Genomic DNA, 15,040 nt, shown 5'->3' on the forward strand with positions numbered 1-15,040 from the left:
TTTCCTCCTGTCTGTGTACTCTTCCCACATACCCTTTAATATCCTTTTTGTCTGAAATAAGTTAGTCATGCTGTTAGTTTTTCCTTTAGAGGAAAGAGACATACATGAGTTCTAGTATTTCACTGAAGAAAGATAATGAGTTCTGAAAATGTTAGTTGCAAAACTCTAGGATTCCTGTCTTAGTGTATCTGTTCTTCATCTATCTGTGGATACAAAAACACATGCGATAACATTTTCATAGTCAGATTAGACTGCTAGCTCTCCTCCCTTCATTTCCAGGCCAGCAGTTCAGGCCTGTACTTGAACTCCATTGGTTATAAGGCATGAGAACCAAGCTTTACTATAGCTATTAATCTTACCGGAGCATGCGGCATCGATGATTAGTCAGTCTTTTATAGGCATCCTGCAAGTTGGTCACATTCCTGCTGCTCCAGAGTCTTTCCCCTACAGCACTTGCTCGAGGCCTGTAAAGGTATACTGAGTTTTAGAGTAGGTATGGTCTTTAACCAAGAATGGATTAAAGTTTTTAATACCAGGTCTTATATATCCAGAAGCATCAATTTTTATAGCTGCTCAGTGCGCTGCACAGAGCACTGGTACCAGTAACATACAGTCTTGTTGGATTAATTAATGCTTCTTGTAGCAGGCTTTCTAAAATATAATGATAAAGCAGTTCATACCATAATCTTGGTGTGAGGTTAGTAGCATCCACAAATTCCCCCCACAGGCAGGCTTCTCCACCTATTAAAAGCTTTTTCTGTTTTTCAGATCCTGAATTCAAAGCAGAAAGTTAGAATTTCTATTTGCCCAGAAGATGGGCATCATCAACAATTTCGTTTTCCAATACTGAGAAAGGATTGATGTTCAGTTGTTTGTTTTATCATATAAAATATCTATGCTGAGCACTAGCTTAATGTCTTTGTAGTCTTGTTGTCCGAATGCGAGAACCACCAGGCCATTTGCCCAGAGAACCCATTTCCCTTCTCTGTCGGAAAGGATTTTGCCTTTTACCTTCTGAAGACATTCCTCTGCCTTCTGACATTCTTCAGAGATTTCAGTCCTGATTGATACTGTTCATTCTATCACACACAGAACATTCCTTGAAAAAGCTACGAAGTCAGATGTGCTCCCTAGTCAGCTCCTTGGCAAAATGAAAGCCCCAGGAAAAGCATAAGATGTTTGTATCAGCTTTAGCCAGAGGGAGAGAACATGTCTTTTTCTAGAACAGTCTAACACTCTAGAAGCTTGCTAACATATGAATTCAGTGTCCGTCTACCAACAGCCATTTTGCACAACTCTGCCCCTAATGCATGATGCATCTGTCCACCTAGTCCAGCATCCTGTCTCACACAAGCACCAGTGCCAGATGCTTGAGGAAGGTAACACTTTTCCCTGCAAGAAGTGGAAAGTTGCATTTTTATTTGAGAATTTTCCAGAGTTCTAGTTGACATTAAAGTCCTTTGATTAAAGTGTATCAGATCATGGTGACTGCATGACCACTCTAAATAGCCTTACTCTTTCCATTTACACCTTACTATGAACCAAAGACTTTCATGCACAGAACATGCATATTAAAAAAAGTAACAAACCAGGGAAGTTAAGCGGTTCAACGCTGTAGTATTTCTTCCAGTCTTGCCCATAACTAATGTAGTCTAAGTACCAGGGAGCTGCCAGGATAGCAGTGAACCCAGCTCCAGTAACACTGCTCAGTTCATGAGCATAGTTGTTTTCCATCCACACTTGAACTACAGTGTCTGGTTTCAGCTAGAAGAGGGAAAAACAAAACAAAACCAAAACCATTAAAGACAATATTAACTGCTGTTATCAGGAAAAATGATGATGGATTTCAAAACTGGGTATTTTGTTTTGAAGTGGAACATTTTGGAAGCTACCTTTTGTCATCCCCTGTCTCTCCCCAGCCTAAAGCTGATTAGCTCTTCGCTGGTTTTAAACCGAGTTCACACTAGAGTAAAGACTAGGTTTACTATAGACAGTTAATGCCTTAAGAGGGTTCCTACATGCACCAGTTACTGACCAGCTCTGAAAAGCTGAACACGTGGTGTTACCAGACCAGACACACAGTTATGCGAGAAAGAAAAAAATATTGAAACTCATAGAAACTTCCCTACCCTTCACTCTGATGCTCTAAAGCATTTATATTATCTGTGTTCCCCTTTAGAAAGCACTTCAGTGCTGGTGTTCCTGTTCCATCTATTTTACGTGTTCAATAAGTGATAATTTCAAGGCAGGCCCCACACCTGGGAAGACTTGCTAAAGTCAGCAGACTTTCCTGAACTCTTAAGAGACACAAATGTAACTACTTAGTCTACTTTGGAAGCCTCCCACAATATTGTGCTGTTATGCAAGAGCATCTTACTTATTTCCCATCTTACCTGCACTTTGTTATCAAACACTTCTTGCCAGACCATGTATCCTTTGTTATAGGAGGAAACAATGTCCAAAATCCTAGAATTTAGAAATAAGATCATGTTTGTGAACTTGAATGAGATCAGTACAGACACAGGAATTAGCAATGTTTTCTACCCTAAGGCACATCAGGTCTTTCCCAGCACTGCATAGGGGACCAAGAAAAACCAGGTTTTTCTGGGTTTGGCCTTCAGTGCTATGCCTCGAAGAGGATGTTCTCCCACATAAAAGGATATGCACATGCAATAACACGAACTGATGTTCAGAACTACCAGCAACTCATACAGGTGTCTAAATCCATGTTATTTAAGAATGAGAGAAATAAATGGCTGCAAAAACCTTAGGACTTTTCCTCCCCACCCTGTGGGCTGACATTACAGCAGATACCTAGTTTAAGATACCCAATACATTCAGAGTGTGTGTAGAACTAGCCTACGTCCTTGTTGTGTCCCACATTTTAAAGCTGTGAACTTTACATTCAGTGTATTAAAATAAAAGTGGGTAGTCCCCAATACATGGCAATTTTTGAAAGCAATATAGGCTAACCTAAATCAGCTTCAGTATCTGCACCTCAACACCACCCTCAGATAGTGACTGTGAAAAGCTGAGCAAGAATTAAAAAAACAACATACTTCTGAATATAGTAAGATTCCAGTTTAGCATAGTCCGTGCCAAATCCTTGCTTCTTCATGAACTCTTTCACTTCAGGGTTAGATTTCCTTAAATAACAACAAAACAAGTGAAAGAGAAAAATAATTTTGTTTTAAACCAGATTTCCCAACCATTTCCACCTATGCACAACAGCACACTAGCTGATGCCTTAGGCACACCGTAGCGTGGAATGCACAACAGAGCAGAAGTGGCAGGCTAACATGATTTATGTATTTTGGAACAGTTTCATCCTGATTTGAAATAAAGCCAATAGTCCTGCTTGTCTGGTAGAACTACTGGAGTCCCTGTTCTGAAGCAGTCTCTGGCAGGCTCCCTCAAGCTCCTAAGAGCTCTGGGGTTCCTGGCTTCTCTGCGACTTTGTGGGAAGGTTGCCAGCAGGTCTGGAAACTGAGCAGCCATAATACCAGGGGATCTGCAGGACTGACAACAAGAATTTGGGAAAAATACCCCAAAAGCAAACCAACACTTTTGTGATAAGTTATTTGTCAGAAATTTTCTTTCTTTTTAAAAATTAAAGCAAGTCCTGAGTGTTCAGATTTTATGTTTCAAGAGAACACACAAATACTAACTAGATTGATTTGAATACTCATCCAATTAGATCTGCTCCAAATTCTGTATTATTAGTTCCTCCAGCAGAGACTCCAAAATATTCAAAATCCACAACCAATTGAAAAACTCTATTAATACATGCCATACTTTAAATCAAGCACACAAGAGTCAGTACTGTAATAGTTAATGTTAGCAGATTTTCTGAAAGGCACAACTCAATGGAAAGAACTGCTTTTCCTTTAACACAAAGCATTTAAATGTTAATTATCTTACATAGTACTTTTCAACCACACTAGTTCTCCTTCCTGCCAGGTTAATTTTCATAAAGAAATCGTTCAGAGTACCTGAACATTTGTGAAACTACTAGTCAAAGCAAAATTCTGCACAACATCACTTGCTTGTTGAGGATCACAAATGCTCTGCCTGTAAATAGTTACAGAAGTAGGAGTGGAGATCTTTGGGTTAAGCAGTGAAAACTGTCTAACGCAACTGAGTTCCAGAATTGATGGATTTAGGCAAGTTTAAGAGGCACTAGATATTTATTCTTTGAACTGTCACCATACCAACAATCGAAGTTCACTTCATCTCCTCCCAAATGAATGTATGCATCTGGAAATACACTGCTGATCTCTTTGAAGAATTTAGTCATGAAGTCATAAGTTGTATTCAAAATGGGATTTACAGGTCCAAAGGACCCAGTTGGCTGTTTTCCACTGTAACAAGGGGTGAGAAGATCTTTTTGACCTAATAGAAACAATTAATAGAGGATATTCAGTTCCATGTTGGTATGCTAACTTTGCTAGCAGGAAGAGGCAGTTACCCATATTAAAAAGGTTCATATTCATGACTTAAGTGCTCATCTGGTCTAAGTATAATCAAATGGAGACAGGATAAAATAAAACAACTTGCCCAAGGTTGAAGAACCCTCTAACTGGAAATCAGGACTCTGACTTTTAGATTTGTGATTTAACACACACTAATTTATGGAACATGTCACTATACCTGAAAAACAGCTTCTGGATGACTACTTGAATAAAAAAGCTTTAATGGATTTAGGAAGGAAGCCAAATATAATGAGTGTGCTTCAGAGGCCTCTTTTCTCTTTTTATTACTCTGCTTTGTTAACACCTAAGTGGGTGGGAGGTATACAGCTCAAGGTAGATGTCCTACCTCAGTCTGCTAGGAATTTACCTCTACACAAGAAAGGAAGGCTAGACAGACATCAAAACTAAGCACTGGTTCTTAAGTCAAGATATCTGAGGCAATATGAGCCAGGATAAAAAAAATAGGAAAAAGTTATTATATATAGGTTGGAGATTCCTAAGTCCAGTTTATTTGGTAAACTGTGGTTGCAGCAGCAGCACCTTCCTGACTGTGTGTTTCCTATTCTGAGCATGTTTCCTCCAGACAGGGCCCTAGTGGTAGATTGCTTCAACTATCCTCCTAACATGCCTTGACACTTCTCTCCAATGTCTTGAATTTGAATACAAACAAAGCATAGCTACCCAGGTTCATAGGCGAAGCCAAGACTGGCTCCTGTGCATGACATTAAAAAAAGCTAGTATACAAGAAGCTATCAGGAACAACTGATTTTAGGCAAGGGAGCTGAACCTTGCTCTTAATATTAATGTAGACTACCTCACATATCACCAGGCAAGCTACTAGCTTTTATTAGTGCTCCATAACAGCAACAACCACATGAGATGAAGGATTCAGACAGACTGTTTAGCAAATTTAGGTTTTGCCTTGTTCCTTTCCTCCTCATTTTAAATTAGTGAGAAAAAGCCTGAGGCATCTTCCGACATTATGGCCACATCCCCACAGGATGAGCACAAGACTTGTCCCATGGCTAAAGCTAAAGTTATGAAGTGCTAGAAAAAATCTTTACTACTTCCAGTTTGGCCAAAACCATCTGATGTTAACTGCAGTGAAATCTCAGTCAGTGCGCCTTGAATTAAGGCACAAGGTTCCCTGGCCCTTGAGTACATGTAAACACCACCACTCTCAGGATTCAAGCATTCTCTATTAAGAGAAGTATTACTCTGACACCCAGAAGATAGAGAGTGAAGAAGCATCCAACTTTGCTATGTTTTATACACTGGCAGATTACCACTTTACTAACAGACAGAAACACCAACTACTTTGAAAGAACCTTCCCAAAGCAGAAATCTCTACTCTAGAGACAGCAACTCACTATTTCTAGCCACTGCCTTATTACTCTAAACTCAGGAGTACTGGATGGGGGGATAACAACAACATGAAGTCTAAGGCAGACAGAATATATCTGTGCCTTTGCACACACATCCAGCACAGGAAGTGTCAGCTTTCTCCGTTCACTTTAGTTCCTCTAACATGTAAAGGACATGACCATCACCAAGTCTGCCCCTTGCTTACCTCTTATCAAGGGCCTTTCAAAGCACTTTAAAGGCTGCTTTTTAACAAGTTCATTTGCTTGCTACACCCTACTTACCACAATCTTTTAACCATTAATACTTTCTTGGACATACCTTTTCCCCAAGACTGTGTGTGTCCTGGAGTATCAAACTCTGGGATAACTCTAATGCCTCTTAATCGGGCATACTCAATCACCAGATGGACGTCAGTAGGAGTATAGATGTGTTTATAGGAGTACGCTCCCTGTAAAGTATTCACATTTAGAGACAGTTTACAAAACGTTATACCAGCAGCTCACAAAATTGGGCTTAGTGTTATAATTTAGAAGGGAGAGCAGTTTTACAAGTTGGCCTTTTCTGGTTTATCGTAAGTGCGACCGCACTGACAGAACTTTTTGGTTGACTAGTGGCGGTGGGCGAGAGGGGGAACCAAACCACAAACACAAAAATTAACCCCTTTTTCCCATGCCAAGACATATCTCCTGAGGAGACCGTCCTTTTCTCCTTAGCTCACAGTTACTGAAGAAAACAGAAAAACTAGTTTCTATTCCGTAAGATTTTTTGAAAGATATGTTTTTTAGTTCTTCTGTACAGAGGCAAGCTAGTTTTCCTCTCCACCTCTGCATCATTAGTTCTGAAACATAAGGCCCTTGTTACAAGACATGCAAGATTAATGGAAAAATTCTGTCAAGTGAGAAAGAATGGCGTCTTCTTCCAACACCTCTGCTTGTCAGTTTTGATACATGCCCAATTTAGCATCAGGGCGTGTTTGTTTTGTGATGCTGAATTTGAGCGTTATTCCACTCCCGTACAGCCAACAAATGTGACAAATGACCCAGGCTGCTACAGTTTGGTGAAACAGATTCTTGCCAAGGAGCCAAACTACATAAGAAAAGCATCATGACTCCTCATGATTAATAGCACCTTAAGCTTTATTAATCTGGAAACGGTTTCCACAGCTAAGTTACTCAAAAAAGACAATGGTAAACAAGAAGCCTTTCAAGAAGAAGGCTATTGAGACAAAGGCCATCTCCCTCTCTCCAGCTGTCAGTGGAGAACAGGACAGAACTCCACAGCCATTACTAGGAAAAATAATCTGACTGCACCATCCAATATCTACAATTTTTGAATTATAAAATTCTTCACGGCATCTGCTCAAGCACTGCCTACATAATTTTCATGAGGGTCAGATTCTAGCAAGCATTTTAAAACAGAATCACAAATCTTGTGCTTAGGCTCAGTCTACTTAATTATTCATGCTTGATTTGCCTCCTACTGTACCGTGACTGAGCAAGAACCTCATGATGGCTTTAATTAGCAAAATCTGCTGTGAATCAGGAAATAAGAGATATATCGCACTGTATTTGTTTTAGAAAACAACCTCTCACTTTTGGACCTCTTACAGACATGATGTGTTTTGTAAAGTTAACTAGATCTCAGAAAGGGCAAGAGTACTACTGCAGTGGTTCCAAACCTAGAGCTGACAGGAAACTCTTACATTTGTTTGAGTGGCAGGAAGTCTACCAGTTACACAAACAAACTAACAGAAATCTAAGCAGTGTTCACCACAACAGGTTATTTGCACACCATTACTCCTTGAAGGCCTGCAGACACTGAGGATCACTGTCACCAGCAAATTTGCACAGAAGAGTTAGGAAGGTCATTTTACCATGCATCCACCAAGGAAGACTTGAACATGGTCCACATAAACTCTCAGGTAGGATCCTAAATGTAGTAGGATCCTCTGGTACCATTTCACAATCAGCCAAGGAGGATGTATTCAACCATTGGTAGGCTCTGCATTTTATTTTCATGAAATATGTGCCAGATTTCTGCCCTCCCACCCTGCTCCAACGATGTTTACTCACCTTGTCACTTAACTCAGGGAAATACATACTCTGGTACGGGAATGACTGATCATCTACTATATGCCAGTGGAGAACATTGAACTTGTTAAAAGCCATGGCATCCTGTAACAAATAATGCAATACAGTCTAGTTAAGCACTTCACTCTCACAGAAAACCTATGCAAAAAAGGTGGTCTTGTCCCAGTATATCCTGCATTCCTAAAGTAACAACTGAGCCCCCCCCCCCCCCCCCCAAAAAAAAGCATACCGTGTTTCACTGAATCCTAGAAGCATACACCCAAATGCACCAGCCTGTTTATATTACTGCTCCATTCCTCTGCCATCTATTTGCACCACTCTTGCCAACAAGCTCTTGATCTGATCATGCTACACTGCTTGGTAGCAGGGGAACTGCTATAAATGCTTATTAATTTCTTCTACTTCAGAACATATCTGGGTAATTCTGTATGCACCATCAGCTATTTCAGCTAACAGAAAAGCTTATACTTTTCTACCCAAATACTTTGGACTTGAAAACTAAACAGCGTGAGAGTTTCCTACTGTTCAGTACATCCCTACTCACTAGTGACTTCTGCAGAATCCATTTCAAATGCATGCAAAATAAACCATGCATTTTCCCCGCAGAAGATAGTGTTCCCCTTATGCTTTCAGTCATTACACTGTCAGTACTTCCCTTTTTTGAACTTGAAGACAATCAAGATTAACACGCTTATTTTAGAATTATGAGTCCAGATGGACAGTTACACACATACCCTGAGTTATGCAAGTTTAAGAGTCACTACAAGTGGTGTGTGCTGCAAGCAGAGGGAATAAGTGTTCTCTATATTGTTGGGGACTGAGTAATTGCAATACAGTTGCTTCCAATCCCTCACCACAATACAATTATTTCCACCCCTCCCCCTTTCTTTTTTCAACAAGCTGTGTTTGAAGAAGTGACAAAATCTCTTCAGGAACTCCCACCAAATCCAAAGGAATATTTATACCTTGTCCATTCCCCAAAATTATCTCATCTGTTTTATTAGACAGCAGAATTTTTAATTACTGCATTTCTTGATACATTTCTATCAAATACCATCTTTCCACATAGAAAATTGTATCTCCTGACCATCACATCAGCCACTCCTTCCTCAAGGACGATGCCCTTCCTGGACATACAGTACAGCAGCTGAACACAAGAAATGTACTCAAACTGCTGCCTTAAGCATCTAATTACCACATGTCAGTGAAGGGATTATTGCTGCTTTTTATTAGGTTAGTCTGGATTCAAGCAGGCACAGAGGTGGAAGGAAAAGCACACTTGTTCTTAAACCATCAAAGTGTCATAAAATGTAGCTCTGGGAAAGCATCAGAGACACAGATGTAATTTAAGGAAAGAAAACAGAAGAGCAACAGTTACAGAAACATAAAAATGGTTAGAAATGCAAGTCCCAAAAGTCAAGTTACTCTTCGGACATTGTTGCCTCTTTTCGAAAAGACAAGAAATATTGACACAAGTAACTACTTGAGTTTTTGAAGCACCCTCAGTTGTAAATGAAACACTACACAAACACTACTTGCTGAACAGGGACTGATCTTAAAGGTAAATACAAGTGGTAAATAATCATGGAGGCGCAAGTTCTGAACACAGTTCAAGGATGACCTCAGACATAAAGACTGTTTTTTACCTGCACTCTCTTCCTGCCCATCTTAATCCTGCTCTGCAAAGTTCTGCAACATGGAAGGGAAATTTCTAACACTATTAGATGTTGGAAACACAAGACAGAGACAAGACAGGAAACTGCATGTTCCTCCACTCAAAGACTCCTCTCCATTTCAACCCACCAAGTAAGTCCTGCTACAAGAATTTCAACAGCAGAAAAGGGGAGTATGAAACAGAAACCCACAGCTTTGGCTGCTATGATCACACAAATTCATCACCTTCCCATCAGGGTGGGAGTATACAATTCTTAGTGTGCTTACTTAAGCCTTTCAGAGAAAGCTTTGTTTGGTTTTTTTATTATTTGTGGGTTTTTTTCTTTTTGAAGGGACACAGTGAAAGAAATCAGTAGCTTCCAATGAACATTTCCGATTTCCCCCCTTGCTCTGTACTACTTCATTACTGGCTTGCTCTTAGCAGCCTTAGAAAGGCCTACCGAAGCCTGGTTATTGAAAAGACTGGAATTTTCCTGCAACCACTGGCACTGAAGCCAGGACTTGCAAGGTCTACCCTGTACCACTCGGTGACTGTAAGATGTCTCAGAACATGCTTCCAAGAAATACATGAGCTGGTTTAGGCAACAGAAAATACAGAAACCCCAAGTTACCACAAATCCCAGCCTCCTTTACAGATTCACTAATCATTGTGTCTGCCCACTTGATTCTTCTCCAGTGTGTGTTCTGACCTTCACTTAGAAAAGTTCACTCTGTCCTTTTAGAAGTCAGCCAGAGGAGATGGGGTCTCCTTTCATACCAGCTCCAGTTGCTACCTACTTCAGGGGGGAAAACACAACAACAAAAAGCCTTCGTTATTAATGATATAAAACTGCCCACTTACCAGGTTTATAAGAATAGATTTCAATGGTAAATAATGCCTCGAAGTGTCTAGTAAGATTCCTCTATGAGCAAATCTTGGGAAGTCGTCGATTTCAGATTCATTAACAAGAAACTATGAGAACGAGATTTAAAAATTAGAATTCACATTTTATATTCATCATTTCAAACAGGAAGTACTCACTTATCAGTTTAACAGCTTTCCAAGGATCGTTTTCTGAAAAAATACTTAATGAAACTAGTAGACTTGCTGCTTCTAGAAGAGCACCTAATAAAGAACATGGTTGTCTGTTATCAGGACTGTGGTTTTAGTTAATAGCTATACTTACGCTTCCATAGTCATCCTCATGAACCAACTGGCTGAAGGTTTCCAAACCTGGAAAAAAAATCCAAGAAAGGGATCTGGAGTACAACCCAGTACTTGTCCTTAAAGTTTTAGTTAAAAACAACACCATAACTATTTACGGGCACTCATATAGTTAGAAAGAACGCTTTGTAGCTGAGTTTCTTTCTCTTTAGCGCAGTTTCCTTAATTGCTCAAGCACCACAGTTAATGGAGTTCTGAAGAGAGAACCATTCAAGCTCTCCATCATACACAAGTACTGAATATTAGCACTACAGCTCATCTGTACCAAATTAATCCTTGAATAGTATGGAAGTTACTGACAGTAAGGTAGGAATTTCTGGTGTTGTCATGCATCTATTCCTGTCATTTCTGGAACTGGTGAAGTTTCCAATTCAACATGAAAAATCTGCTAATTTTGACTAACATTCCAGTAAGAACAGCAGACTGAAACTTCAGCATTACGATGTTCCTGGTGATGTGTCCAGCATGTTCAGTTATTAGGTTCAGTCAGAGAGTAACTTGTTCACACTGTACAGAGAGCTTTTTTGCACCCAGGATGTGGTTGGCTTGACGGATTTCAGGCACAGCAAGAGTGCACGTATCGTGTGCTACCGGATCTGAGATGATGAGCATCTGGACTGAGGGTCTGATCAACACACATCTGAGTATCCTTCTGGCCTCTATGCTCAAGCTTACTTCCCATGAAAGACTGAATGAGGACAAGGCTCAGTGGTCAGCTGGTTCTTAGCCTAGCATGGAGTTTGTATAAGCCCAGAACAAATAGCCCTATAGGACAAGTATCAGCTTACCTCTTAAAGCACCCCATACCTCATCTGCTTTCAGTACAGCCACAGGCTCAGTTACAGTTAAATGATCTAAAGAAAAGAAAAAAAAAAAAAAAGTTATTCCTCAAGGAAGCACAGATTGACAGGACAATGCTAACAGCCATTAAAGAGATTCTTCAAGTGTCTCCCTTTGTTTTTTAAATTCCAACCAATGCTGTCTTTAACGGTGATACCATGCAGCTATTTTTCATTTACATGCTCCTGAAATAATGCAAGTTACTAGTCAGAGAGTCAACAGTTAATCAGTAAGATGATAAAACAGATATAGTGCTTAGTAATGGCAATGTTAAATAGGGCACATGGGCCAGAATACCAGCCAAGTATCACCCAACTGATTTAAAACATACCAAGTGATATTTTTGCAGTTAAGACACAGGTGATAAGGGTTGGGTAACTAAGATAGACCTAACAGCAGAAGTTTACTTCTCATTTTACCTTCCTTTTATACAGATTATACTTACATATTTTTTTTTAGAGATATAGCTTGTCAAGTAATATTGTTAGGTGCTTACTATAAAGATCTAATTACAAAAAAAAAAAAAAAGACCCCACCATCTAATGAGCACATGTACGGGGGCAGTGAGATGAAGTAAGGTAAGTAAAATGAAGAATGGTATCTGAAAGTATCCATAACAATCCTCCCTTAAGTTTGATTACTGAAGTACAGTACAAAGTACTAAAAAAAAAAAAAAGCTAAAATAATTTTATTTTTCCATTTAAGGTGATTGAGTAAATTTTAGTGAAGAAACAAATATGTTTTAAATATGTTAATTTTAAAAAAATTCACATCTATGTATAAAAATACACTATAAATCTATAGATTTATATTATTATTTAAATATCAAAGCAATAATAAACTGACCAGAGTCACACATTTGAAGCAGCAGAGAAAAAATCAGAGGGGTAAATTGCTGTATAATGATTTATTGGATCTGCCTCAGCATGAAAGAACAGTTGGTTTTAAGTTATACAGTTCAAACGTTTGTATAAACTACCAGAGAAAAGCCATTCAGAGACACGAAGAAAGTACCTGAAGCTTCCATTTTAACCTAAACACAGATTGCATATACTGGACGTTCTGGGTAAGAAACACAACTTAGAAGACTACTGCAATCTCCGCGGGTCTTTCTGTGGTAAACTGTAGTTCAGTCAGGGATTTAATTCCAAGACAGCAGGCTTTTTTTCTGAACATATATAACATCTTAAACGAACACAGAACAAGAAGTTTTGTACGGCTATTTGGAACCTTTTACACAAGCAGACAAGAAGCCAGTAGGGAGAAGGGCAGATAACTTGTACTTTGATTACATATCCAATACTCTTGCTATCGTATGGATCAGTCATTGACTATCCTATCTCTATAAGAAAAGGAGGCAAACTACTCAATCTGCTCAGCAAGCGACTAGTAACTGCATATTTCAGCATTCATTCCCTTGACAAGCTATCCCATTAAAAGTAGAAAATTAAAACCTTGCTGAAGTCGGGAGAGCTCAGCCTACTACATGAGGAAAACTTCGTATTATTTGTAACAGGAAACTCCTTTCCTACAGCAGAGGGAAAAACTCTGACTGTTCTGAACAGTGCAACCTAAAAATAACATTATCTGACAGATTCCCTGACAGAAGAGAAGAACCAGCTTTGGCTAAAATCTGAAGTTCACAAACCAGTTCAAAGTTCAACTAGTACTAAAGCAGTACAACAACCTGACTATGGCAGAAAAATTCTAAAGCATTAGCAATTTTGCTGCTATACCTTATTTGCATTGAAATGTATGGCAAACTTGCACACAAAAATTGCACTACTTGGCTAAATGTACCAAGAAGATTGAGTAAAGTTAAAAATCAGTACATTCTATCACAAGTCAGGTGGAATTAATCCTGCTGCAGATGTATGACTTAAGATTAAAAGGATCTTTTTCTAAGGATCTGTATCCTGGATACCAAACAACTGCCTTGCCTAGTACAGAAGATTATCTCAAGACAGAACTAGATGAATTGAATATGTTCAATTCTGTGCTAACCTGCCCAGACAAAAAGCAATACTATCAACTCATATCCATTAAGAAACTTCTCTGGTGATTAGGACTTGATTTTAGAGTACTTCTCCACCCTGGACTTCAGTCATAGAACTAAAGAAACATAGCAGAACAAATCCAATATAAACATCATGTTTTTAATCCTTTTTTGTATCTACTGATAGAAAGAAAGTGGATTTACAATACTGCAAGATGAATAACAAGAGGTTCAATGAACGCTTTCTGGTTTTCCAGGAAAACCAGAAATACCATGCACATAAGCCAGTGTAGGTAGCTTCAATTCAAATGTAGTTATTTCTAAAGAGAGCAGATGAATAAGCAAAGCCAGTTGAGTGAACTCAACACGCTGTACTGAAAGAAAGGATGATCTCTTGACTACACACAGATCTCACCACACATAATTGAGTACAGCACAGCATAAATACCTCTGATTCTTAATGATAGTCACTAGAAAGGATAGCAGCAGGTAAATGAGTTGAATGCTAGCTAAACTGCAGAAATCATAGGCTACACTTCTAACCAGCTTCATGATTCACTGTGGGCTGAGATTTCCCACAGCATTAAGAGCAAGAATTATCTTCTGGTTGCCACTGTTGAGAAATGTTCTCGAGTGCCTCAGTGAGCTATGACTTCCAGTTCCTTAAAAAAAATCTGCTGACTTTCACATTGGACACATGACTGGAAAACAAGGGCTAACGATGCCGTATAAGCTGTGGAAGGAGAGAGGAAGGTGGTGACCGGCTGGGCGCGGTACTCACAGGCCTCGCTGGAGGCGAGGTGCGGGTAGCTGTGACAGCCGGGGTCCCGGGACTCGATCACCACCTGCAGCTCCGACAGCTCGGGCTCCGCTCGGGCGCCGAGCGGCCGGCGGCCCCGCTTCCGCCGGCGGGACTGTCCGAACATGTACTCGTAGTACCTGCCGGGGAAGCACAGACGCCGGCGGGGCCCTGAGGTAACCGCTCCCGTCACCGGGCCGCCTCCTGCAGCCCCCCCGCACCCGGCCCCACCGCCCCTCACCTGCGGAAGGCGTCCTGCAGCAGACCGCAGGCCGGCCCCGCCGAGGAGCCGGCGCCGTGCACCATCTGGAAGCGGGCGGGGGCCAGCTGCAGCTGGCGAGGGGACGTGCGGAGCCACTGCGGAAGGGGCCACAGCGAGTCCTCGGGGACGGCGCCCGAGGCCAGCTCCCACTCCGCCGGCTCTGGCATGGGCTCGGTTCGCGGAGCGCCGTGGCGAAGGCTGGTGCTCACCAGCACGGCGGGTACGAGGAACAGCCCCACCAGCAGCCCGGCCAGCCCCATGGCTCTGCTCATGGCGCGGCGGCTGCACCGGCCCCGTCAGCCCGCGGCGACCCGCGGAAGAGCAGCCCGGCCCCGCCT

The 15,040-nt window shown here is 40.8% G+C and overlaps 1 protein-coding gene across 6 annotated transcripts in view; it reads right to left on the bottom strand.

Moving 5' to 3' along the window:
* The window catches only part of HEXB (hexosaminidase subunit beta), a 29,578-nt gene extending 14,538 nt beyond the window's left edge, over positions 1-15,040 (bottom strand). For 5 of the 6 annotated variants that reach the window (XM_075488492.1, XM_075488490.1, XM_075488489.1 and 2 more), the window contains exons 1-13: positions 14,682-15,040; positions 14,423-14,580; positions 11,594-11,659; positions 10,768-10,814; positions 10,443-10,553; positions 7,910-8,011; positions 6,156-6,285; positions 4,212-4,392; positions 3,060-3,146; positions 2,394-2,466; positions 1,590-1,764; positions 681-771; positions 360-464 (exon numbers count right to left, since the gene is read on the bottom strand). In XM_075488492.1, coding sequence (XP_075344607.1) covers positions 360-464; positions 681-771; positions 1,590-1,764; positions 2,394-2,466; positions 3,060-3,146; positions 4,212-4,392; positions 6,156-6,285; positions 7,910-8,011; positions 10,443-10,553; positions 10,768-10,814; positions 11,594-11,659; positions 14,423-14,580; positions 14,682-14,974 — 1,619 coding nt within the window. In that variant the 5' untranslated portion in view covers positions 14,975-15,040. The remainder of the gene's footprint in view (positions 1-359; positions 465-680; positions 772-1,589; positions 1,765-2,393; positions 2,467-3,059; positions 3,147-4,211; positions 4,393-6,155; positions 6,286-7,909; positions 8,012-10,442; positions 10,554-10,767; positions 10,815-11,593; positions 11,660-14,422; positions 14,581-14,681) is intronic. The other variant, XM_075488493.1, reaches the window with a different exon arrangement.

The sequence above is a fragment of the Mycteria americana genome, chromosome Z (assembly GCF_035582795.1).
Source record: "Mycteria americana isolate JAX WOST 10 ecotype Jacksonville Zoo and Gardens chromosome Z, USCA_MyAme_1.0, whole genome shotgun sequence".
Classification (NCBI taxonomy): domain Eukaryota; kingdom Metazoa; phylum Chordata; class Aves; order Ciconiiformes; family Ciconiidae; genus Mycteria; species Mycteria americana.